The sequence below is a fragment of the Procambarus clarkii genome, chromosome 56 (genome assembly GCF_040958095.1).
Source record: "Procambarus clarkii isolate CNS0578487 chromosome 56, FALCON_Pclarkii_2.0, whole genome shotgun sequence".
Taxonomy (NCBI): domain Eukaryota; kingdom Metazoa; phylum Arthropoda; class Malacostraca; order Decapoda; family Cambaridae; genus Procambarus; species Procambarus clarkii.
Genome location: NC_091205.1, coordinates 33,302,224 through 33,327,305, shown reverse-complemented (window position 1 = coordinate 33,327,305; position 25,082 = coordinate 33,302,224). Strand labels below are relative to the sequence as shown.

The 25,082-nt window shown below is 41.7% G+C and overlaps 1 protein-coding gene across 1 annotated transcript; it reads left to right on the top strand.

Moving 5' to 3' along the window:
• The first annotated feature begins 6,316 nt into the window (after nucleotides 1-6,316).
• Nucleotides 6,317-23,886, top strand: LOC138353253 (uncharacterized). The gene is made up of 3 exons (XM_069306143.1): nucleotides 6,317-6,355; nucleotides 7,262-7,421; nucleotides 23,126-23,886. Exons 1-3 carry the CDS (start codon nucleotides 6,317-6,319, stop codon nucleotides 23,884-23,886), a joined length of 960 nt encoding a protein of 319 aa, XP_069162244.1.
• The last annotated feature ends 1,196 nt before the right edge of the window (nucleotides 23,887-25,082 follow it).

The window sequence follows — 25,082 nt, the reverse complement described above, 5'->3', positions numbered from 1 at the left end:
ATCACCCCTATCATCATCATCAATATTATACTCATTATCAATATTTCAAGCATTTTCCATATCAGGAACAACATGACTAGCAAAACTATGATAAATATCATTAATATCAACATATTCCACATTACCAAGAACACCATCATTAATTTAAACAATACATACTATACATACCAAAGACTGTACAAAATACTGCACAAAATACCTGAAAATTCACAATATTATAATCCACCAAAACAAATTGGAACATTAGTTCACCATACCTTCAATCAAAATGACATTATGAACATACATTATCAATCAACATATCAACAATAAAAATCCCGAATATAACACATTTCTACAATGTTACCAAGAAGTCTTGCACCTCAGTTGATCCCTTGAATTTAACTTTCCTTCTGAACCATTGTAATAATGGAGTGTAACCCTGGTAACACTCCTACCAAAGTATCTGAAAGATCCCCCACATTCTCATAAATTATTCCCGTATATATTTACTTGGGACAAGGTATTGTGCAACCGTTGACCATTTATCTCCTCATGGCTTAGCTTTACCTGCAACCACCATATAATCAAAACATGTTACAGTACAGTGTTCAATAGAACACTTAGAATACATTAGAGTAAAATCAGATGTCTGTAACACATCAAACAATTTGGAGACTTGAGCAGATGTTTCTTCTAAGTGTGTGTAGACACCACGACGTCATCGAAACATGGTCTATATAAGGGAATATTAGCCAACAAAGTTTTCTGCAGTCTACACATGGTCTACACGTGGGAATATTAGCCAAAAACTTTTACTGTACAGGTAGAAATGTAACAGGAACCATATTTAGCCTAAAAGGTTTAATGACCAAACCGTCTTCCCGTAAAAAGTCCACCTCAGGCTGAACAATGGCAAGCTTTGTCAGGACAGATCCACAAAGGTTTTAGTCTTATTGGTGAGTAGGCAGTCAGTTGAACGTCATGGGTGATGACCGACGTCTGAGTAGGAACCTCTCCAACCAGGGTCAAGAAGTCATCAGGCAACTACTCTCTTGAGGTGATGTTGAAATGGTTTCGGGGCTTAGAGTCCCCACAGCCCGGTCATCGACAAGGCTTCCCTTTTATTACACGCCCCCCAGAAAGCAGACCGTAGCAGCTGTCTAACTCCCAGGTACCCATTTACTGCAAGGTGTACAGGTGCATCAGGGTGAAAGAAACTCTGCCCATTTGTTTCCGCCTCCACCGGGAATCGAGTCCGGAACCTTAGGACTATGAATCCCTAGCACTGTCCCCTCAGCTGTCAGGCCCTCACCTCAGTTGCTGCATGACCTCACGTTGAGTCTTCTGTAAGGGGGACATCTTCTCCTAATTGAATATCATAAGAGCTAAAATAGTTGGAATATAAATTAGTTGGATCTTTAACAGAGTCAGTATTGCCAGTAGCTAACTTAATAGAGTGAAATAAGGCAACAGGCAAGGGGACCCTGGAACCTCTTCAACCAGTTCAGGTGCTCAACCAGCCCATGTTTTCTGTCACCTGGCATGCTCACTCTATAGCATAGTTTAGTCAGGTCCTCCTGCATGACGTAGGGACCCTGATCTTTGTGGGACATGGAGCTACCAGAACGAGGCTTAAACCAACCCCTTCTCTCCTGGATCAACTGTATAAAGTGTAGCACTGTGATTATGATCATGTTGGTCTGCATCCTGTCCTGAACTTGCTTGAAATGTTGAGGAGCCACTTCTCTCACTGCCTGCAAATTTAGAAAAATAGCATGTTAGAGTCTTCAGTCCACTGTTGCTGTTTGACTGACTGGCTGACTGCCTTTACTGAGTTACTGAGTGATGGTAGAAGCTATTTCATCAAGACGGAAAAAATTTAAAACTGGTAGCCACCTTTTAAGATGTAAAATGTTTCCCTCATTCAGTAAAACGCTTAAAATGAGGTACAGCGCTAAATGGTTCAAGGTCTGACGGGGTCCTTATTCCCTTACACACTTAACCCCGAGCTAACTATTTCACTATCGACTCATCCGGTCTTATTCTCATCGGTTACTGTTTACATTTGGATAATGAAGGTCTTAGAGGCAGCCTTGAACTCAGTGATAATGAACAAGTCAATTTAAAATCCATATAAATAAAAATGGAAATGTTCGTTTGTTCAAAATCGCTAATCTCGGAAAGTTCTTCACCGATTGCCTTGAAATTTTCACACAACGTCCCATTCGCATCCGAGCAGGTTTTTATATATACACTATATAGATGTCACGTATGTGACGGGAAAAACACGTTTTTTTTTAAAGCTGTGTTTTTCGTGTTTTTCATGTGAGGGAAATCTTTGAAACCTCTTTACCGATTGCTTTGAATTTTTTACACAACATTACATTCGAATAGGCGAGTGTTCATATATACCTACTATATACATGCCTCACCTGTGACTAAAAAAACGAAAGTTCTTCACCGATTGCTATGAAATTTTGACACAACGTTCATTTGAATACATTCGTGTTTTGATATACCTACTATTTAGATGCCACACCTGTGACAGGTGAAAACAGGCGTTTTTTGGAAAACAGCGCCATCTGTTGCACGTAAGAGCAACACACGATATATAAAGTATGTTACGATTCGATTTCAATGTTTCCGATTGCATTGGTAGGTTATCTTGAGGTTATCTTGAGATGATTTCGGGGCTTTTTAGTGTCCCCGCGGCCCGGTCCTCGACCAGGCCTCCACCCCCAGGAAGCAGCCCGTGACAGCTGACTAACACCCAGGTACCTATTTTACTGCTAGGTAACAGGGGCATAGGGTGAAAGAAACTCTGCCCATTGTTTCTCGCCGGCGCCTGGGATCGAACCCAGGACCACAGGATCACAAGCCCAGTGTGCTGTCCGCTCGGCCGACCGGCTCCCGGTATATTGAATTTTTATAGATTTTTATTTATTTTCATTTTGATTTAATTCATTTGTGCGACGTTGCGTTGGAATTGAGCGGTGATGTATACCATACCGTTCATTTCTTGGGAATAGCTTATTTGTTTCTTTTTTAATTCTCCTTCATTTCTTTTTTTAACTGTTCATCATATTTTTCAATGCAATTGAAGGTGAAATTAATCTGCGTCGATTGATCTGTGTTTGAACAGAAATATTTCGTTACCATTTTTTGTTTTTGTTTTGAAAACCAGAAAATGGACACGTTTATTTCACAGCTGCAAATGTGCAACAATCATCTATGAATCCACCGGATAAAACGTTAACTGCTCTCTTCACGTTATGTCAGAATGACGCGTTTGCGAAAACACACAGTATTCGGAATTGCCTACGTACAAACATACAAAGCGAGGCAGTCACATATAAGTCCGTCGACACTGTTGTGGAAGCAGATGAAGCCGTTAATTATCCAACAGAATTTTTGAATTCACTCGATCTGCCAGGGATACCTGGCAGCATCCCATATATTGAATTCAAGTATATATTGAATTCACTCGATCACATGTATTGCAATGGAAAATCGGCTTGCCAACAATCATGTTGCGAAATATCAACCAGCCAAAACTTTGCAACATCAAGTTGCAAGTCAGCAACGTCGTAGAAGCAATAACCTTGACAGGACCTTGCAAAGGTGAAAATGTCCTCATTCCTCACATTCCTATAATTCCAACAGATATGCCATTTCAATTTGAGAGATTGTTATTTCCAATTCGATTGGCGTTTGCACTCACCATCAACAAAGCTCAGGACCAATCTTTAGAATTGTGCAGTTTATATCTAAATACGGATTGTTTCTCGCATGAACAATTATATGTTGAGTGTTCTAGAGTCGGCAAACCAGACAATCTCTTTATCTCCATACAATGGAACATCAAAAAATACTGTGTACCCACAAGCATTGTGAAATTAAACATAACAGAAACGTGCGCATTCTCTTTTCTTTCTTTTCCATTAAACCAGACTGAGCCACAGCAACGCGTGGCGGGTACAGCTAGTATAATAATAATAATAGTGTCAAGACTAAGATTTTCCACATTTGTCTTATACATGTTTACTTTGCTAACAGCGCATGCTTGGAATTTGTATGTGGGAACATTGCTCACCTAACGGAGAGAGAATGAATGGCGCGTTTGAGGTATAGCGGAGGTCAGACCGCGGTGTGTTTGCCGACCTCGCCCATCTCACTACACCTTAAACCACCACCCCAGATGTGTGTAATGGCGAAGTTCCTGGGATTGATCTAAAATTGCATATATTCATTCAGTAGTGGAAAACACATACGTGTAAGTCTCCTAGTGCTGCTGCTGCCTCCAGAAGTTGTCTTTCCCACATTCAGTAAAAATTTCTACTGGCTTTACCTGAGTGACTGTTTTACTGGCAGAGATTTGATTTGATAGAAGAAAATTGAAGACTGGTATACGATGAGGCTCGTTACTCAAGAATCAAAAGCAAAATTAAAAGGTCTATACCTCAGGCTATAGTCATTATTTAATATGAATACAGAGACACGCACTGCTGCTTAAGTGTTAAATGATAATAAAAGAATAAAAATTATATATAAACGGGTTTACTTTTCCTAACTATTTATTTATTTATTATTTATTATTCTGTATAGCGAGAAAAGCATGTAAACTGTTAACTTGTGAGTGACAAGTGTGAGGGGAGGGAGCGGTCGGGTATGGTGGGCGGTATCGCCTCATTTAGCCTCAGTTATGTGACAAACTTTACAGAGGCGAGCCGCCTCCGAAGGCTCGCTCTCCGCCCAAAATGTTTCCCTCGTTCAGTAAACGCTTACTTACTGACTTTAAGTTTACTGAGTGGTGCTGTCACTGATTTGATTTGATAGAAAGAAAAACAATTTAAGACTGGTAGACACTTTTAAGATGAAAAATGTTTCCCTCATTCAGTAAACGCTTACCTACTGACTTTGACTGAGTTTATTGAGTGATGCATATTTGCACTGATGCATAGATGCACTGATTTGATTTGATAGAAAAAAATTGAAGACTGGTAGACATCTTTTAAAATGTAAAAAACGTTTCCCTCATTCAGTAAGCGCTTACCTACTGACTTTTACTGAGTGATGCTAGCACTGATTTGATTTGATAGAAAAAATTTGAAGACTGGTAGTCATCATTTAAAATGCAAAAAATGTTTCCCTCATTCAGTAAACGCTAACCTACTGACTTTGACTGAGTTGACTGAGTGATAAGAGCACTGATTTGATTTGATAGAAAAAAATTGAAGACTGGTAGACATCTTTTAAGATGTAAAAAATGTTTCCCTCATTCAGAAAACGCTACCCTACTGACTTTGACTGAGTTTACTGAGTGATGCTAAATGCGGGGCAGTAGCTTGATTAGATAGAATAAAACTGAAGACTGGTAAGCGATGAGGCTCGTTACTCAGAGTGAAAGCAAAATTAAATATACCTCAGGCTATAGTCGTTATTTGTTGAGAATATAGAGACATGCGTGTAAGCCCCCCCCCCCCACCCCTCAACCTCGGAGGGGAAGATGTAAACAGACTTGTGTGCTAGGTGTAAGGGGAGGGGAGTGCGGGACCTTCTGGGTATGGTGTATGGTAATGTCTCATTTAGTCCAGTTACGTGTCAAACTCCCAAGAGGTTACCCGACGCCCCGAAGCCTTCTTCCTCAGCAAAATTATATATAAAGGGTTAACGCCTTTAACTATTTATTGTCTGGTGAAAGACATACAAGACCACAGGCTGATATATTCCTACGATATTATTATTAATATTATCGTTGTAAATCGCTTAAGTGTTTAATAAAAGAATAAATTTATATAATGTGATGACTTTTTCCCTCGTTTATTGTGGACTGAGGAAATGTGAAGTGTGGAATTGTCGAATGTTTGATGATGACTGACACCTGCATGGGAGGGGGGTGAGGGGAGGGTGCGACATATAACACCACCTTAACGCGCGGGGCATCAAAGACCACACACCGGTACAGTTCTCCTACATTGCGGTATGTGGGCTGCCTCATGGCCTATGTGCCGCTGCGTTGCTGCTATGTGGCAGTGTGAGCTGTAACAGGAGTGAGTATGGTACGCCGTATTGCTGTCATTCCCAGCAGTTGCGTCTCACTCTTCAAGAGGAGAGTGGTTCAAAACACTGGCTCCTGCACACATCCATGTGCCATGTGGTGACACTTCTCAGGTCTATGTGGCGGTATGTGGTCCTGCTCCGTACCACTCTAGAAGGTAAGGGAGGGGAGGGAGAGGTGTGCCTCCACCCACCCTGTTTACAAAAACAGTACGGGTAAATTCCCACCCTCATTTGTTATTGTGACCTCCATCCGTGTACACCTCTCGACTCCGACATGAAGATATTGGAGACCCCCACCACAGGAAAAGAATTGGTAAAAATATTTACACTACATAAAACAGAGACCCGCACTATCAGTCAAAGCTGCCGCCCGCTCCCCATCCCTTCCCCTCTCCCCTTAAACTCCTTCATGTGCCCTACCCCTAACCACCCATCTTAAGAGCCTGGTCTCCTACCATGTTAGAGGTAGGGCCCCCCCCTCCCCCTCAACATATCCTACATACTGTTATTTAACTATATATATCTACACGCAATAACTCTATGGCATATACTCATATATATTCATCTACTACTATTGCTCACCTGTTCCTATACTTACACTTTACCCTACATGACCCACATCGCCCCACATGCCGCTGCCCCAATCCAACATGATTACCGAGTGACTAGTGCAGCGCGGCCGGACGGTACGCCTGCACACCCCGGGTAACCCCCAGAACCCTTTGTGACTAGACACCTGCACACCACCTGAGCAGGGGGGGCCTAATTGGCACACCTGCTCATGTGGTGCGCGCGGTTCTATTCACATATTTCACTACTGCTATATATATATAAATAATAACCCCCCCCCCAGAATGTATTGGAAACGATTTTTGGGAATAAAATCATACAGTCCACTTTAAAGATCATACAGTCCACTATCGAAACAATTAAATTAACGTAAGAAATAAATTGCTAAATAATTAAATCGCACGAGTCAGTTTTCCCCACAGATGCTGATTGTTTCCAAGGATGTAGTACAGTAGGTGTTAGCTTCTATTTACCTGTCCCGGAACTAGATCTCATATTGAGTAATGATATTGCAGGAGATAAAATAGGAGGTAATCAATTGCCAATAATGCTGACAAATCCTCATTTTGTACCGAAGTCCAAGGCAGGAGAGGAGGATATTGTATACCCTGCATGTGCAGTGACTAGGTCTCTGGGTGTGATTATTTAGGGCAACCTTGTAGTTCCCAAGGTTATTGAGACTCCAGCCCCTGTAGACGCACCAAAGCGAGACGCTGAGGTCGTTCTTAGAGAGACTTTTATGCCCCATGTCGATGACACTCCTGAGGTCAGTGTGGAAGAACCACCATTAACTCCAGAGAGTGGAGAAGGTGAGGATGCCGCTGCTGTCCCTCCCTTTATTGCCTCAGACCGAGGACAAAAATGCATCTTAAGTGAACTACAGAGGGATGACCCTATGTTAAAAGAATGCCATAGCTCTGTCTGGAGGGGACTGTGACACCTTGTCTTCTGAATTCTATTACAAGGATCAGCTCTCGATGAGGAGATGGATACCCCACAATTCTCCCTCATCAGATGACTGGGAGAGCAGTATTCCAGTTTGTTGTACCCCAGCAAGACAGGGAACAAGTTATTTATGTTGCTCATGATCATCATATGGGGGGACATCTGGGTATTAATATAACTTATTCTAAAATTTTCATGTATTTCTTTTGGCCACAACTATAAAAAGATGTTGAGGTATTGTAGCCAGTGTATAATCTGTCAGAGGTTGGAAAATCCAACCAGTTACCCATTAAAGATCCATTAAGGCCAATTGTAGTGCCTAAGGAACATTTCTTCCATGTTGTATTAGACTGTGTTGGCCCATTACCCAGAACTAAAATGGGGAATATTTATTTGATAACTTTAATGTGCATAACAATACTGTTCCCTGAAGCTTACGAAGTGAGGAAAACCATAGCCAAGGCAGTAATTGCACAACTAATACGATACTTATCAGCATTTGATCTTCCCTGGGTAGTGCAGACTGATCAATGGAGTACTTTTAAGTCAGATTTGTTTGAGGAATTTTGCAGGGACAAGCGAATTCTTCATCCTTATGTCTTATTTGCAGCTAGAGAGGGGCTTCACAGTTCTTTAGGATGCTCCCTCTCCCTGGAATAGTATTTGGTCATAAAGTTCATGGTTCCTTATTAATCATGCAGGGTAAGCTTCTAAGCAATGTGGATGTTACTGAAGGGACTGAGTTTGAAAAGAAACCCTTTCAGAGATTGCAGGCAGTGAGAGTAGTGGCTCTTCAACATTTCAAACAAGGTCAGGACAGGATGCAGACTAACATGATCATAATCACAGTGCTACACTTTATACAGTTGATCCCGGAGAGAAGGGTTTGGTTTTAAAGCCTCGTTCTTGTAGCTCCATGTCCCACAAAGATGAAGGTTCCTACGTCATGCAGGAGGACCTTACCAAACTATGCTTTAGAGTGAGCATGCCAGGTGACAGAAAAAAAGGGCTGGTTGAGCACCTGAACTGGTTGAAGAGGTTCCAGGGCCCCCCTTGCCTGTTGCCTTATTTCACTGTATTATGTTGGCTACTCGCGATACTGACTCTGTTAAGGATCCAACTAATTTATATTCCAACTATTCTAGCTCTTATGATATTGGATTGGGGGGAAGACCCTTACAGAAGACTTAACGTGAGATGGTGCAGCAGCTGAGGTGGGGGCCTGACAGCTGAGGGGGTCCTGACAGCTGAGGGGACAGGGCTAGGGATTCGTAGTCCTAAGGTTCCGGGCTCGATTCCCGGTGGAGGCGAAAACAAATGGACAGAGTTTTTTTCACCCTGATGCCCTTGTTCACCTAGCAGTAAATAAGTACCTGGGAGTTAGACAGCTGCATTGGGCTGCTTCCTGAGGGTATGTAACAAAAAGGCCTCGTCGAGGACTGGACCGCGGGACTCTAAGCCACGAAATCATCTCAACATAACCTCAAGATAGCAGTGGCCTGATGACTTCTTGACCGTGGTTGGAGAGGTTCCTACTCAGACGTCGGTCATCATCCATGACATTCAACTTACTACCTACTCACCTATTAGATTACCACCTTTGTGGATCAGTCCTGACAAGCTTGCCATTGTTCAGCCTGAGGTTGACTTTCTACTGGAAGACGGTTTGGCCATTTAACCTTTTAGGCTAAATATGGTTCCTGTTACATTTCTACCTCTACAGTAAAAGTTTTTGGCTAATATTCCCACGTGTAGACCATGTTTGGTAAGGTAAGGTAATTATCAAAAGAAGGCACCAAACCGGGAAGGCTATGTAGCACCATCAATGTGCAAAATAATCAGAGGGCGCTAAATATCACCAAAAATGCCAATACGAGAAAAAAAACGCATAAGGCGAACGATATCAAAAGTATTCAATTCACCTAGAATTCTATCGAGGGACAAGTGACTGCGAGGGACGGTCGGAAAGCAAGACACACGCTCGTCCTGGAAGTCAGGACATTCAACAACTGTAGGAGGGACAACGCAATTCGGACAATAAGGAGCAGGGCGGCGCTCCATTAAGTGACCGTGGGATAAGCGAGTATGGCCAACCCGCAGCCGTGCCAAAGCAGTTTCCCACCGCCGGTTACGGTGGTAGGAGGAAGGCCACAGGGACACACTACGTTTGAGAGTACGCAGCTTGTTACTAACCACAGAGGACCAACAACCCTGTCAACGGGCAAGGATGGAGGAATGAATAATAGGATAAAAGTCGGAATAAGGAATACCTTTACGGGAGATGGGACAAGAACGGATAGCTTCCCTAGCGGCAACATCCGCACGTTCATTGAAAGAAACACCAATATGGCTGCGAACCCAGCAAAACTCTACTGATTTAAATTTACTAGAAATAAGAAACAGCCAATGTTGAATCTCGATGACCACCGGATGGACAGGATTATAGGACCCTAGAGCCATGAGGGCACTACAAGAGTCAACTACAACCACAAAGGAGGAATGAGAATGAGAAAGCAAGAGACGAAGAACATAGAGAATAGCATAAAGTTCTGTCGTAAAGACGCTAGTCTCCGAAGGGAGGCGACATATATAAGTAAGGTCAGGAAAAACAACAGAGTAGCCAACACCGTCCGCAGACTTAGACCCATCGGTGAAGATGGAAAGAGAGTGGGAGTGCGAAGAAAAGTGCTCAAGGAAGAGGCTTTTCAGAATTATAGGAGGGGTAAAGGCTTTAGTAATTCAAGTCAAGGACGTACAAAACTTGGGAAGGGGGACTCTCCACGGAGGCAAGGAAGGAACAATACGAGGAAAAACATACGAACAGAAAGATAATCCTGTAAGCGAGATAACCGGACAGAAAGTGGGAGACGATGAAGAGGAACAGGAACTACAGGAGGAGGAAAAGTCAAAGCACGACAGAGGCGAGAGAAAGGATGTTGTAAGGACCGCGCAAGATAGCGAAGACAGTAGCGATCACGGCGGTCCTGAAGAGAGAGAGAAAGCCAGTGTCAACATACAAACTGAGTGCGGGAGTAGAACGAAAGGCACCAGAGATGAGACGCAACCCAGTATGGTGCAAAGCATCAAGACGGCGAAGAGTAGGAGGAGAAGCAGAAGACTATGCAGGGACAACCATAATCGAGTTTAGACAGGAGACCATGTTTGGATGACGTCGTGGTGTCTACAGACAATTGGAAGAAACATCTGCTCAAGTCTCCAAATTGTTTGATGTGTTACAGACATCTGATCTTGCTGTAATGTATTCTAAGTGTTCGATTGAACACTGTACTGTAACATGTTTCGATTATATGGTGGTTGCAGGTAAAGCTAAGCCATGAAGAGATAAATTGTCAACGAATGCAAAATACCTTGTCCCAGGTGAATATATACTGGCATAATTTATGGCAATGTGGTGGCTCTTTCAGATACTTTGGTAGGAGTGTTACCAGGGTTACCACCCCATTATTACAATGGTTGAGAAGGAAAGTTAAATTCAAGGGATCAAGTGAGGTGCAAAACTTCTTGGTAACACTGCAGAAATATGCCATATACGGGATTGTTATTGCTGATGTGTTGATTGATAATGCATGTCCAGAATGTCATTTTGTTTGCAGGTATGGTGAACTAATGTTCCAGTTTGTTTTGGTGGATTATAATATTGTGAATTTTCAGGTATTTTGTACAGTCTTTGGTATTTATAGTATGTATTGGTTTAAGTTAATGATGGTGTTCTTGGTAATGAGGAAGATGTTGATACTAATGATCACTAGGAACACTATTATAGTGTTGCTAGTGATGTTATTCCTGATATGAAAAATGCTTGAAATATTGGTAATGAGTATAATATTGATGATGATGATGATGATGATAGGGGTCATATGGATAATCAACTGGATTCTGAGAATTTGGACCTTGATGATATTAGTGATTATGATATTGCTTATAGTAATTTTGTTGCTACGGTATAGCCATAACACGGGTTATGTTTATTGGTAATTATGATGACGTTGAGTTTCATATTGAAGATGTTGACATTTATAATCATATTGAGGTTTGTGTTGATAATAAAATTTAGGAGGTTCATGATATTTGCGATATTGATGATTGTTACATGGACATTAATGATGTTGACTTTGCTGATGTTCATGATTTTGATGATGGTGATTATGACTAGGATGTCATTGTGGATACTGATGATCTTGGTGATATTTTGGATTATGTGTGAGGAGTGTGATATTGCACATTGCTATATTTCATGTGCATTTAAAAAAAATGATTAGTGTGTATTGATGGAAATAAATTGTGTTTTTTCAGAGATTGTGATGTATTGGACTATTATACTTTTTTGTGAATAAAGTACAGTGCCTATTGATTCTTGTGCATTGGTGTTGACTTTCAGAGCTTGTGATCTGGTGGATTGGAATAATTTTTGTTCATTATGGGTTAGTGCTTATTGAGAGTTGATGTTCACATTTTGGATTAGTGGGGTGACTTCGACGGAGATGATGAGTTATGTATTTCCTTATTTCCTGTATATATTGTTGTAGAGTTTATATGTATTGTTGTATGTTGACCAGACCACACACTAGAAGTTGAAGGGACGACGACGTTTCGGTTCGTCCTGGACCATTCTCAAGTCGATTGTGATGAGGAGGTAGGGACAGGCAATAAATAGGCAAGAGAGAGCTGAGGAGGAAAGTAAGGTGTAGGGGATAGTAGTAATAATGAGAACTGCAGAAGGCCTATTGGCCCATACGAGGCAGCTCCTATTATAACCACCAAAGGAGATAGTAATAGGAATAAGAAGAGGATAGCAAGGGAGCGTAGGAGAAGACAATGAACAGAAAAATGGAGAAGAGAGAAAGAAAAGGAAAGAGAAGGAAAGATAAATGGAAGGGGTAAGCTTGTGTTAAGTCACGTTTGTTAGAAAGATTAGAGCATTTGAGTATATACTGTGAAAGGGAAGAGTCCACAGCAACAAAGCCAGGACTCAAGTTCATGTTGGGTACATTGTGTATAAGAGCCGATTCTACAAGACGGCGTCTGTGTAGAGTAGAGGCAGGAAAGATTATTTTGGAGGAAGACCAATCAATGGGATGATTAGAATCCCTCACATGGCAGAAGAGAGCATTGTTAGTGTCTGCAGACTTAACACTTCTCTTGTGTTCTTTAAGTCTGTCATTCAGTGTACGGCCAGTTTCGCCAAAGTATTGGAGAGGACAAGATGAACAGGAAATAGAGTAGACACCAGCAGCATTAGAAGCAGGAGGAGCAGTGTGAACTAGATTGCTACGAAGTGTGTTAGTTTGTCGAAAGGCGAGTTTAATGTCAAGAGGACGAAAGGTATTGGTAAAAGTTTTGAGTTCAGATATTAAGGGAAGGCATAGTACAGTGCTACTAGTGTTGGAAGCAGGTTTAGGATGAAAGAAATTTCGTTTAGCTTGAGAGTAGGCACAGTTGATGAAATGCAAAGGATAACCAAGGCAAGAGAATGATTTGTAGATAAAGGCAATTTCAGAATCAAGAAACTGAGGGTCGCTGATGCGTAGAGCGCGGAGGAAGAGAGAGACGAGGACACTTTTCTTAACAGAAGGAAGATGGTAGGAAAAGAAGTGAATGTACATGCCACTATGTACATTCCATATGTATGCGAGGCATGTGGCATGAATGTACATGCCACTATATATCTCCTTCCGTGGTTATAATAGGAGCTGCCTCGCATGGGCCAATAGGCCTTCTGCAGTTCTCATTATTATTACTATCCCCCACACCTTACTTTCCTCCTCAGCTCTCTCTTGCCTATTTATTGCCTGTCCCTACCTCCTCATCACAATCGACTTGAGAATGGTCCAGGACGGACCGAAACGTCGTCGTCCCTTCAACTTCTAGTGTGTGGTCTGGTCAACATACTTCAGCCACGTTATTGTGACTCATCGCCTGCATGTATTGTTGTACTCTTTGGTTGTTTATACCAAGATATATTATTTTGGTTTATTATGTTAAATAAGGTATACTTATGTTGGAATTGTTAACTTTCAACTTTGTGAACTTCCCCAAAAAGCAAAAAAATGCCACTACTCTTCAAGTAGAGTAATTCTTTTTTTCTTCTGGATTAGAAGATAGTTTTACGACCTGTGTGGTCAATTTAAAAAAGAGGCAGAGTGTAACGACCTGTGCGGTCTGTTTAATAAAGAAGCAAAGTGTAACGACCTGTGTGGTCTGTTTAATAAAGAAGCAAAGTGTTACGACCTGTGCGGTGTGTTTAATAAAGAAGCAAAGTGTAACGACCTGTGCAGTCTGTTTAATAAAGAAGCAGAGTGTAACGACCTGTGCGGTCTGTTTAATAAAGAAGCAAAGTGTAACGACCTGTGTGGTCTGTTTAATAAAGAAGCAAAGTGTAACGACCTGTGCGGTGTGTTTAATAAAGAAGCAGAGTGTAACGACCTGTGTGGTCTGTTTAATAAAGAAGCAAAGTGTACGACCTGTGCGGTGTGTTTAATAAAGAAGCAGAGTGTAACGACCTGTGCGATCTGTTTAATAAAGAAGCAAAGTGTAACGACCTGTGCAGTGTGTTTAATAAAGAAGCAGAGTGTAACGACCTGTGTGGTCTGTTTAATAAAGAAGCAAAGTGTTACGACCTGTGTGGTCTGTTTAATAAAGAAGCAAAGTGTAACGACCTGTGTGGTCACTTTAATAAAGAAGCAAAGTGTAACGACCTGTGTGGTCAATTTAATAAAGAAGCAGAGTGTAACGACCTGTGTGGTCAATTTAATAAAGAAGCAGAGTGTAACGACCTGTGTGGTCAATTTAATAAAGAAGCAGAGTGTAACGACCTGTGTGGTCAATTTAATAACGAAGTAGAGTGTAACGAGCTGAGTAGTCTGTTTAATAAAGAAGCAAAGTGTACGACCTGTGCGGTGTGTTTAATAAAGAAGCAGAGTGTAACGACCTGTGCGATCTGTTTAATAAAGAAGCAAAGTGTAACGACCTGTGCGGTGTGTTTAATAAAGAAGCAGAGTGTAACGACCTGTGTGGTCTGTTTAATAAAGAAGCAAAGTGTTACGACCTGTGTGGTCTGTTTAATAAAGAAGCAAAGTGTAACGACCTGTGTGGTCACTTTAATAAAGAAGCAAAGTGTAACGACCTGTGTGGTCAATTTAATAAAGAAGCAGAGTGTAACGACCTGTGTGGTCAATTTAATAAAGAAGCAGAGTGTAACGACCTGTGTGGTCAATTTAATAAAGAAGCAGAGTGTAACGACCTGTGTGGTCAATTTAATAAAGAAGCAGAGTGTAACGACCTGTGTGGTCAATTTAATAAAGAAGCAGAGTGTAACGACCTGTGTGGTCAATTTAATAACGAAGTAGAGTGTAACGAGCTGAGTAGTCTGTTTAATAAAGAAGCAGAGTGTAACGACCTGTGTGGTCTGTTTAATAAAGAAGCAAAGTGTTACGACCTGAGCGATCTGTTTAATAAAGAAGCAAAGTGTTACGACCTGTGGGGTCTGTTTAATAAAGAAGCAGAGTGTAACGACCTGTGTGGTCAATTTAATAACGAAGTAGAGTGTAACGACCTGAGCAAACTGTTTAATAAAGAAGCAGAGTGTAACAACCATAGTGGTCTGTTTAAAAAAGAAGCAAACTGTTACGACTTGAATAGTATATTTAATAAGAGGAACAAGCAGAAATGAGAGAAATGCAAAGCGTGAGAAAGAGCTTTGTCAGTAGAGCAAGTTCCCAGTGGCGACGCTACTGCCGGTCCACGAATATTTAGATAAAAAAAATACCTAGGATGATATGTGTTGGACTGTTGGAGTAATAAGTGGACTGTTATGATATATCTAGTGAATTTGTGAAGTTATTTATAACTAGGTAGTATGTGGGCAAACTTGACTGGAAGAGCAAGTCAGTTCTGTTCGATAAGTTTAGACGGATTTAGCGCTGCCTCTGATTGGTAAGAGGGTTAGAGGGAGGCAGTTGTCTGGCTGATGGGTGAAGTGAAACAGCTTCACTCCAATCTTGTGAATGGAGAGTCTTTCAGTTAAGTTCAGTTCTTTCGTGCCGTGCCCTGTAGTGCTGTTATAATTATTTTAACTATAGAGTGCACTGTTGACTGATATCACATGGGTGTTTGTAATATTCCATGATTCCACTCTAAAAGTTTATTGATATTTGTTACGAGTCAGGTGGGTTTTTTGTGAAATAAACTGTTAATTTCTAGGATAAGGTTTCAGTGTCCAGTGCTTGTTACCATCCCGTCATATCTTCTAGACATCTGTAAATTATTTAACAGGTGAATAACTTTTCTGTGGGCTGGGCCTCGGATGTTTCAGGTTGAGAGCTTCATCATTAGTAAATTATTCTGGGAGAGCCCTCCCACCAGTTAGACTCACTATATTTGGTGAGTGCCTTAACACTACCTTAATTCTAATTGTTATTTGAAGTTTATCACCACTGAATGTAACAGTGTACCTGACGCAGGGCCGTTGGCAGAAAGTAGACTCCTGATTATTGGTATTTCCCTAAAAGTAGCGTACAGCAGAAATTATAGATCTCTCCCTCCCACATGAGTTGGATAGTTTTTTATTAATGTGAAGTGAGGCCTCTCTGTCCGGCTTAAGAAGGGACATCATTGATACATTCAGGGGTCCGTCCTAGAGGATGAGAGAAAACCTTTACAATACATTTGGTTGGGGGGGGGGGGAGTCCATCCCAGATAGAGAGGACGTTTATATTGCAATATATATGTATATTATCAATGTATTGTTTCAGATGACAATTATTCCCCCATTCGTAAAGAAATAAATTGGCTAAAGTATTCGAAAATATTATAAATATATTGTCCTAATTTTTGCAATGGTATGTTTGGGAGACATTTGATGGTAGTAGTAATAGTATAAATGATGTTTAATTCGATGTAAAATGCGCATATACAACTTATATACACATTTTACATCGCACATGGAACAAAAGTATCGAGATCATTTTACTTGCTTCACAAAAATAATGAACTACAAACGCACTCTCATCACCAGATCAGGTGTTATAAATAACATTAAAATTTATTATTATATTTATCTATAGGATAAGAAATGCATTTCATAAATTTATGCAAGAATTGGACAGAATTAAAGTCAATTAACATGAATGCTTTTATTAAACAGAAAATTAAAAATAAATAAAAAAATATAAAGCGAAAACTTAAATAAATTTATGAAAAGCCAAGTAATAAACACAAGCTAAACTAACAAAGAAAACATAAAAATTCTACCACTTCAGAACTAGATTCACTAAGCATCACGAATACCTTTTTTGGGGCTATTTCACGAAGGTTCTTAGGAACTCTGTAAGAATCCCCCAGGTAGGATTTACCAAGGTGTTCTTTACCCAGCTATTTGGGATCTGGTTCACCTGCCTCTCAACAGAGGTCACTACTAATATGTTTCGCAGATTCTAATTACTTAATATTTGTTCTCACAATATGATGCTGTGATATTATTTATTTACACATTTTATTAAATACCTACATAATAAAAATGTGAGACACCGAGAATTAGTAATTAACGTTCGACAGAAGAATGGTGTCTAGTTTCCCATAGAGTTAGCTATAATAAGCGTTTATGACATACAATGTTCAGTAGTGCTTATTTCGGGGATCAACCTCCCTGCGGCCCAGTCTCTGAACTGGGCGCCTACAAGTGCTCCAGAAATGCCTTCGCATGAAGGCGTGTTGCTAGAAAGATCGGTATTAGTAAACAGTTTGTTGTATCACAACTTATAAACCGAGAACCCGATTAGAAAGAAAAGTTACCTTAAGCACTCTCGTTACTGCTTCATGAATCTGGACTAAGTTGTTGGTAAGTAATGAAGTGGAGATCAGGGGTCAGCTCGGACATGGAGATCAGGGTGGGGGCTGGGGGCTGTGGATCAGGGGCCAGCTGGGGGCTGGGGATCAGGAGCCACGAGGGGGCTGGTAATCAGGTGCCAGCTGGGAGCTGAGGATCAGGAACACGTGGGGGCTGGGGATCAGGAGCTCCAGATCCTTCTTGGGGGCTGAGGATCAGGAGCCCTAGATCCTTCTTGGGGCTGGGGATCAGGAGCCCCAGATCCTTCTTGGGGCTGGGAATCAGGAGCCCAGATCCTTCTTGGGGGCTGGGGATCAGGAGCCCCATATCCTTCTTGGGGGCTGGGGATCAGGAGCTTCAGATCCTTCTTGGGGGCTGGGGATCAGGAGCTTCAGATCCTTCTTGGGGGCTGGGGATCAGAAGCCCCAGATCCTTCTTGGGGAATGGGGATCAGGAGCTTCAGATCCTACTTGGGGGCTGGGAATCAGGAGCCCCAGATCCTTCTTGGAGGCTGGGGATCAGGAGCTTCAGATCCTTCTTGGGGGCTGGGGATCAGGAGCCCAGGATCCTTCTTAGGGGCTGGGGATCAGGAGCTATGTAAATTATTCGGATCGCATAAAATGTCTCAATCTCCTCTCTTTGGAGCGATGCATACTCGAACGATGCATCTCTGTCTACTCGAGAGAGACGAATAGTAGTTTACATTTGGAAAATATCAGAGACTGTTACAGAAATATCTCCTTGCGAGACTAGGGAACAGAACCTAATGTGCAATAGCTTCGTTGTAAAGCATACGAGCATTAGGAATGATGAAATAAAATTTTGTAAACATTAAAACCCCAATAATTTTCATCGCTCTCCCCTACACGTAGATTATAACTAGCCGAGCTAGTTATAATGTGTTCTCAGTGTTCGAATGGGAACTTGGTAAACCTTCAAATGAATTCCTGATCAACCGAGTGAGGAATTGATCATCGATCATTTATATCAAAGTGAATTATTCCTTGTCAATTACCTGGTTGACCAGACTCCAGCCAGAAGGCCTGGCCGGAGACCGAGTCGCGAGGACATTTAAAATTGAAACCAAGTTAGGTAAGGAGCTTTATATGATCAAATATCTAAATATGTGCTAAGTTAGGTGCTTTCTTTATGAGTCTGTGCAAGGTTTTGAAGCGATTAGTGCCCAGCAATATAGTGAAAGTGCAACTTACTGAAGAAGGAACAGGTAGGATTATTATTTAATGAAAGAGACTCCAGTGAGAATCTAAGGAAAGCAGATGGGATTCTATGGATGGTCAGATAATATGATTAATAAACAACAAACTGAATGAGACATTTAAAATATATAATTGAAAATGAGGGTTGCTGAAGATAACAGAGACTCAAGGAGGCTGAGGAGGGCATGTAAGTGAGGCTGAGACCTCATATATATTTGAAGTTCTTGCTCATAGACCTCGAGCTGAGGTCTGTCTTATACATGACTTCATAGTCTAGCTCCCCGGAGTTCAGCTGTGGTCTGCCTGCAAAAATCTGGCTCCCGGACTCCAGCAGTTCCTAACCTTATATATGTTTGCAAGCTCTGGCTCATGAACCACTAGCTGTGGTTAACCTTACATATGTCTGCAAGCTCTGGCTCATGAACCACCAGCTGTGGTTAACCTTATATATGTTTGCAAGCTCTGGCTCATGAACCACCAGCTGTGGTTAACCTTACATATGTCTGCAAGCTCTGGCTCATGAACCACCTACTGTGGTTAACCTTACATAAGTCTGCAAGCTCTGGTTCATGAACCACTAGCTGTGGTTAACCTTACATAAGTCTGCAAGCTCTGGTTCATGAACCACCAGCTGTGGTTAACCTTATATATGTTTGCAAGCTCTGGCTCATGAACCACCAGCTGTGGTTAACCTTATATATGTTTGCAAGCTCTGGCTCATGAACCACCAGCTGTGGTTAACCTTACATAAGTCTGCAAGCTCTGGCTCATGAACCACCTACTGTGGTTAACCTTACATAAGTCTGCAAGCTCTGGTTCATGAACCACTAGCTGTGGTTAACCTTACATAAGTCTGCAAGCTCTGGCTCATTAGCAACCACCTGTAGGTTAACCTTACATAAGTCTGCAAGCTCTGGTTCACGAACCACCAGCTGTGGTTAACCTTACATAAGTCTGCAAGCTCTGGCTCATCAACCAGCAGCTGTGGTTAACCTTACATAAGTCTGCAAGCTCTGGCTCATCAACCACCAGCTGTGCTTAACTTTACATGAGTCTGCAAGTTCTGGCTCATCAACCACCAGCTGTGGTTAACCTTACATAAGTCTGCAACCTCTGACTCATCAACCAGCAGCTGTGGTTAACCTTACATAGGTCTGCAAGTTCTGGCTCATCAACCACCAGCTGTGGTTAACCTTACATAAGTCTGCAAGCTCTGGCTCATGAACCACCAGCTGTGGTTAACCTTACATATGTCTGCAAGCTCTGGTTCATGAACCACTAGCTGTGGCCAATCCAATACATGTCTGGAAGATCTGGCTCCCCGACCTCCAGCTGTGGGGTAACCATTTTCAAGTTTTGAAAGTCTAGCTCTCGGGCCTCCAGATGTGCTTAGCCTTATACAAATGATGAAAGTCTGGCTCCTCGATCTCCAGCGGGGGATAAAAATAGCCTAAGCTACTCTATCCTTTAGAGATGTATTTTTTCTTGTCTCCATTAGCATACTTGAACTTGAACTCGACATCCAGCTGTGTTCAACCATGTACAAGTCTTGAAAGTCTGACTCCCCGGCCTCCAGCTGTGGTTGACCAAATACAAGTCTTGAAAGTCTGGCTCCCCGGCCGCAAGCTACGCTTAGCCACATACAAGTTTTGAAAGTCTGGCTCCCTGACCTCCAGCTGTGGTTAACCATATACAAGTCTTGAGAGTCGGGCTCTCCGGCCTCCAGCTGTAGTTAACCATATACACGTATTGAAAGTCTAGCTCGCTGTCTCCCGTTGTGGTTAACCCTATATTAGTGTTGGAAGTCTGGCTCCCTGACATCCAGTTGTGGTTAGCCATATACAAGTCTTGAGAGTCTGACTCCTCAGACTCTAGGGAGCCTTCCAGTGGCATCCTAAACAGATGCGCGTGATTCATTTTCTTTGCACATTATGGATATATAATTTAAGCTCCAGTTCCTCTAGTCGTTTATTGTGTGGTAGGTGATGATGTGGGATTGTTGTTGTTGTTGATATTGTAGTTTAAACAATTGTAGTAGTAGTTGTTATAGTAGTATTAGTAGTAGTAGTTGTTGTGGTAGTTGATGTTGTTATTGTTGTGGTAGTTGTTGTTGTTGTGGTAGTTGTTTCTGTTGTGGTCGTTGTATTTGATTTTGTTGTTGTAGTTGTAGTGGTTGTTGTTGTTGTCGTGGTTGTTGTTGTTGTTGTTGGTACCATGGTAGTTGCTACCGTTGTCATCGTGGTAGTTGAATTGTTGTTGTTGTCGTAGTAGTAGTAGTTGTTGTTGTTGTTGTTGATGTTGTTGTGGTAGTTGTTTCTGTTGTGGTCGTTGTATTTGATTTTGTTGTTGTAGTTGTAGTGGTTGTTGTTGTTGTTGTTGGTACCATGGTAGTTGTTACCGTTTTCGTCGTGGTAGTTGAATTGTTGTTGTTGTCGTAGTAGTAGTAGTTGTTGTTGTTGTTGTTGATGTTGTTGTGGTAGTTGATGTTGTTGTTGTCGTGGTAGTTGATGTTGTTGTTGTCGTGGTAGTTGATGTTGTTGTTGTCGTGGTAGTTGATGTTGTTGTTGTCGTGGTAGTTGTTATTGTAGTTGTAATGGTATTTGTTGTTGTTGTCATGGTAGTTGTTGTTGTTGTTGTTATTGTAGTTGATTTTGTTGTGGTCGTGGTAGGTGTTGTTGTTGTTGTCGTGGTAGTTTATGTTGTGGTTGTGGAAGTGGTGATTGATGTTGTTGATGTAGTAGTTGTAGAGGTGGTAGTTGATATTGTTGTTGTTGTCGTGGTAGTTGATATTTTGGTTGTGGAGGTAGTTGATGATGTTGTTATTGTTGTGGAGGTGGTGGTTATTGTTCATGTCTACATAAAGTGTTCGAAGTGTCATCAATGTGCATTAACAAAGGTGTAATGTAATTCTGATCAGCTTCCATATGTACTTTATACACATACATATATATATATATATATATATATATATATATATATATATATATATATATATATATATATATATATATATATATATATATATATATATATATATATATATATATATATATATGCAGAATAACCACATGTGAAAAATAGAAATGCTTATCGCGTTTTCGGCTAATTCGTCTTCATCAGAGCAAAGTAGAATGAAGAAAAGATTGCTGATCAGACTTTTATATCCGCCTGGGCAGATCACCTGACCACCAAAAATAAGTGAATTATAAGAAAGAAGGACTTGTATGTATTTAAGCCTCAATATAGCACGTCAAAACAATATAGCAATCATTTAACACGTATGGCACTTGGAGATATTGATAGGAGCTGCCTCGTATGGGCCAATAGGCCTTCTGCAGTTTCCTTCTTTCTTTTAATTCACTTATTTTTGGTGGTCAGGTGATCTGCATTCACTTACATTTGTCTCTTTTACACTGACAGGATGAGATAGCGGATAGAGAAACTAGTGTGCAATTAAGCACTTAATCACTGAAGGTGATTAAGTGCTGAAGGTGGTAGTTGAAGTGGTAGTTGAAGTTGTGGTTGTTGAAGTGGTAGTTTTTTTTGCAGGGATATTCCTGCGCGGGCCCTAAGCCTCTGGCTGGCTCACTAAGTGTTGCTTGTTTCTGTTTTACTTGGGCGGAGTATGAGTATATATGACTCGAATGGTCGCTTCAGTAAGATTTTGCCATATGTGTTTAACAACTTCTGCTCTGTTGAATCTAAGTTGAAATCATAATGGGTTTGTAACTGTGCACTGTGTTAGAAAATGTTCCAGTGGTCTGTCGGGCATTTCTTCACAGTGTTGACATTTCCTCTCATCTTCCGGAACCTGTAAGCCTTTTTCCCATGCACATGGGTATCCAAGCCTGATACGATGTAAATGCACTTCTGTTGCTCTACTGTTCCCTTTCATCAAACTAAGTGGTTCGTAGTTGGTTGAATTCTTGTACCAACCCGCAGATCCTGACGTTGCAACTGCTGTGTTGTGGTCACTGTACATCTTTTGCATTGCTCTGTTTCTAATTACTTTCTTAATCTGTGATAGACTCTGTGGTATGTAAATGTCTACATTTCTCCTCTTAGTAGCAAGTTCTGCACCTTGAAGTGGTAGTTGATGTTGTGGTTGTTGAAGTGGTAGTTGTGGAGGTGGTAGTTGTTGTTGTAGTTGTAGAGGTGGTAGTTGATGTTGTAGTTGTAGAGGTGGTAGTTGATGTTGTAGTTGTTGAAGTGGTAGTTGTGGAGGTGGTAGTTGTTGTAGTTGTAGAGGTGGTAGTTGATGTTGTAGTTGTAGAGGTGGTAGTTGATGTTGTAGTTGTAGAGGTGGTAGTTGATGTTGTAGTTGTTGAAGTGGTAGTTGTGGAGGTGGTAGTTGATGTTGTAGTTGTAGAGGTGGTAGTTGATGTTGTGGTTGTTGAAGTGGTAGTTGTGGAGGTGGTAGTTGATGTTGTAGTTGTAGAGGTGGTAGTTGATGTTGTGGTAGTTGATGTTGTGGTTGTGGAAGTGGTGGTTGCTGTTGTTGTTATAGAGGTCGTTGTTGACGTTGTTGTTGATGTAATAGTTGTTGAAGTGGTAGTTGATGTTGATGTTGTGGATGTGGAGGTGGAGGTTGGTGTTGTGCCCGTTGTGGAGGTCGATGTTGTACCCGTTGTGGAGGATGAAGTTGTGCCCGTTGTGGAGGTTGATGTTGTGCCCGTTGTGGAGGTTGATGTTGTGCCCGTTGTGGAGGTTGATGTTGTGCCCGTTGTGGAGGTTGATGTTGTTCCCGTTGTGGAGGTCGATGTTGTGCCCGTTGTGGAGGTCGATGTTGTGCCCGTTGTGGAGGTTGATGTTGTGCCCGTTGTGGAGGTCGATGTTGTGCCCGTTGTGGAGGTTGATGTTGTTCCCGTTGTGGAGGTTGATGTTGTGCCCGTTGTGGAGGTTGATGTTGTGCCCGTTGTGGAGGTTGATGTTGTGCCCGTTGCGGAGGTTGATGTTGTGCCCGTTGTGGAGGTCGATGTTGTGCCCGTTGTGGTGGTTGATGTTGTTCCCGTTGTGGAGGTCGATGTTGTGCCCGTTGTGGAGGTTGATGTTGTGCCCGTTGTGGAGGTTGATGTTGTGCCCGTTGTGGAGGTTGATGTTGTGCCCGTTGTGGAGGTTGATGTTGTGCCCGTTGTGGAGGTTGATGTTGTGCCCGTTGTGGAGGTTGATGTTGTGCCCGTTGTGGAGGTTGATGTTGTGCCCGTTGTGGAGGTTGATGTTGTTCCAATTTCATTAGTTGATATCGCTGTCCCGGAATTTGTAGTCTGACCTGATGGATTTGTGGTCTGACCTGATGGATTTGTGGTCTGACCTGATGGTTTTGTAGTCTGACCTGATGGATTTGTGGTCTGACCTGATGGATTTGTAGTCTGACCTGATGGATTTGTGGTCTGACCTGATGGATTTGTGGTCTGACCTGATGGATTTGTTGTCTGACCTGATGGGTTGGTTTTCTGACCTGATGGGTTTGTTGTCTGACCTGATGGGTTTGTTGTCTGACCAGATGGGTTTGTAGTCTGACCTGATGGATTTGTAGTCTGACCTGATGGATTTGTAGTCTGACCTGATGGGTTTGTAGTCTGACCTGATGGATTTGTAGTCTGACCTGATGGATTTGTAGTCTGACCTGATGGATTTGTGGTCTGACCGGATGGATTTGTGGTCTGACCTGATGGATTTGTAGTCTGACCTGATGGATTTGTAGTCTGACCTGATGGATTTGTGGTCTGACCTGATGGATTTGTAGTCTGACCTGATGGATTTGTAGTCTGACCTGATGGATTTGTGGTCTGACCTGAGGGATTTGTTGTCTGACCTGATGGGTTTGTTCTCTGACCTGATGGGTTTGTGGTCTGACCTGAAGGATTTGTAGTCTGACCTGATGGATTTGTAGTGTGACCTGGTGGATTTGTAGTCAGACGTGATGGATTTGTGGTCTGACCTGATGGATTTGTTGTCTGACCTGATGGATTTGTTGTCTGACCTGATGGATTTGTTTTCTGACTTGATGGATTTGTTGTTTGACCTGATGGATTTGTTGTCTGATCTGAATGATATGTTGTCTGACGTGATGGATTTGTTGTCTGATCTGAATGATGTGTTGTCTGACCTGATGGATTTGTTGTCGGATCTGAATGATATGTTGTCTGACCTGATGGATTTGTAGTCTGACGTGATGGATTTGTGGTCTGACCTGATGGATTTGTTGTCTGACTTGATGGATGTGTTGTTTGACCTGATGGATTTGTTGTCTGATCTGAATGATGTGTTGTCTGACCTGATGGATTTGTTGTCTGATCTGAATGATATGTTGTCTGACCAGATGGATTTGTAGTCTGACCTGATGGATTAGTTGTCTGACCAGATGGGTTTGTTTGACCGGTCTGATGTGTTGTCGACTGTTCAACATTATCTGTAAAAATGCAATAATTAAACATTCGTTAGGTTAATCCTTGATCTAACCC

Excerpts from the sequence above, each read along its gene's own strand:
- LOC138353253 (XM_069306143.1), top strand. The coding sequence starts at position 6,317 with ATGAAGATATTGGAGACCCCCACCACAGGAAAAGAATTG. Across the intron at positions 6,356-7,261 it reads CCACCACAGGAAAAGAATTG|GGCAACCTTGTAGTTCCCAA; the intron begins GTAAAAATATTT and ends GTGATTATTTAG. Across the intron at positions 7,422-23,125 it reads AACTCCAGAGAGTGGAGAAG|AGGTCGTTGTTGACGTTGTT; the intron begins GTGAGGATGCCG and ends TTGTTGTTATAG.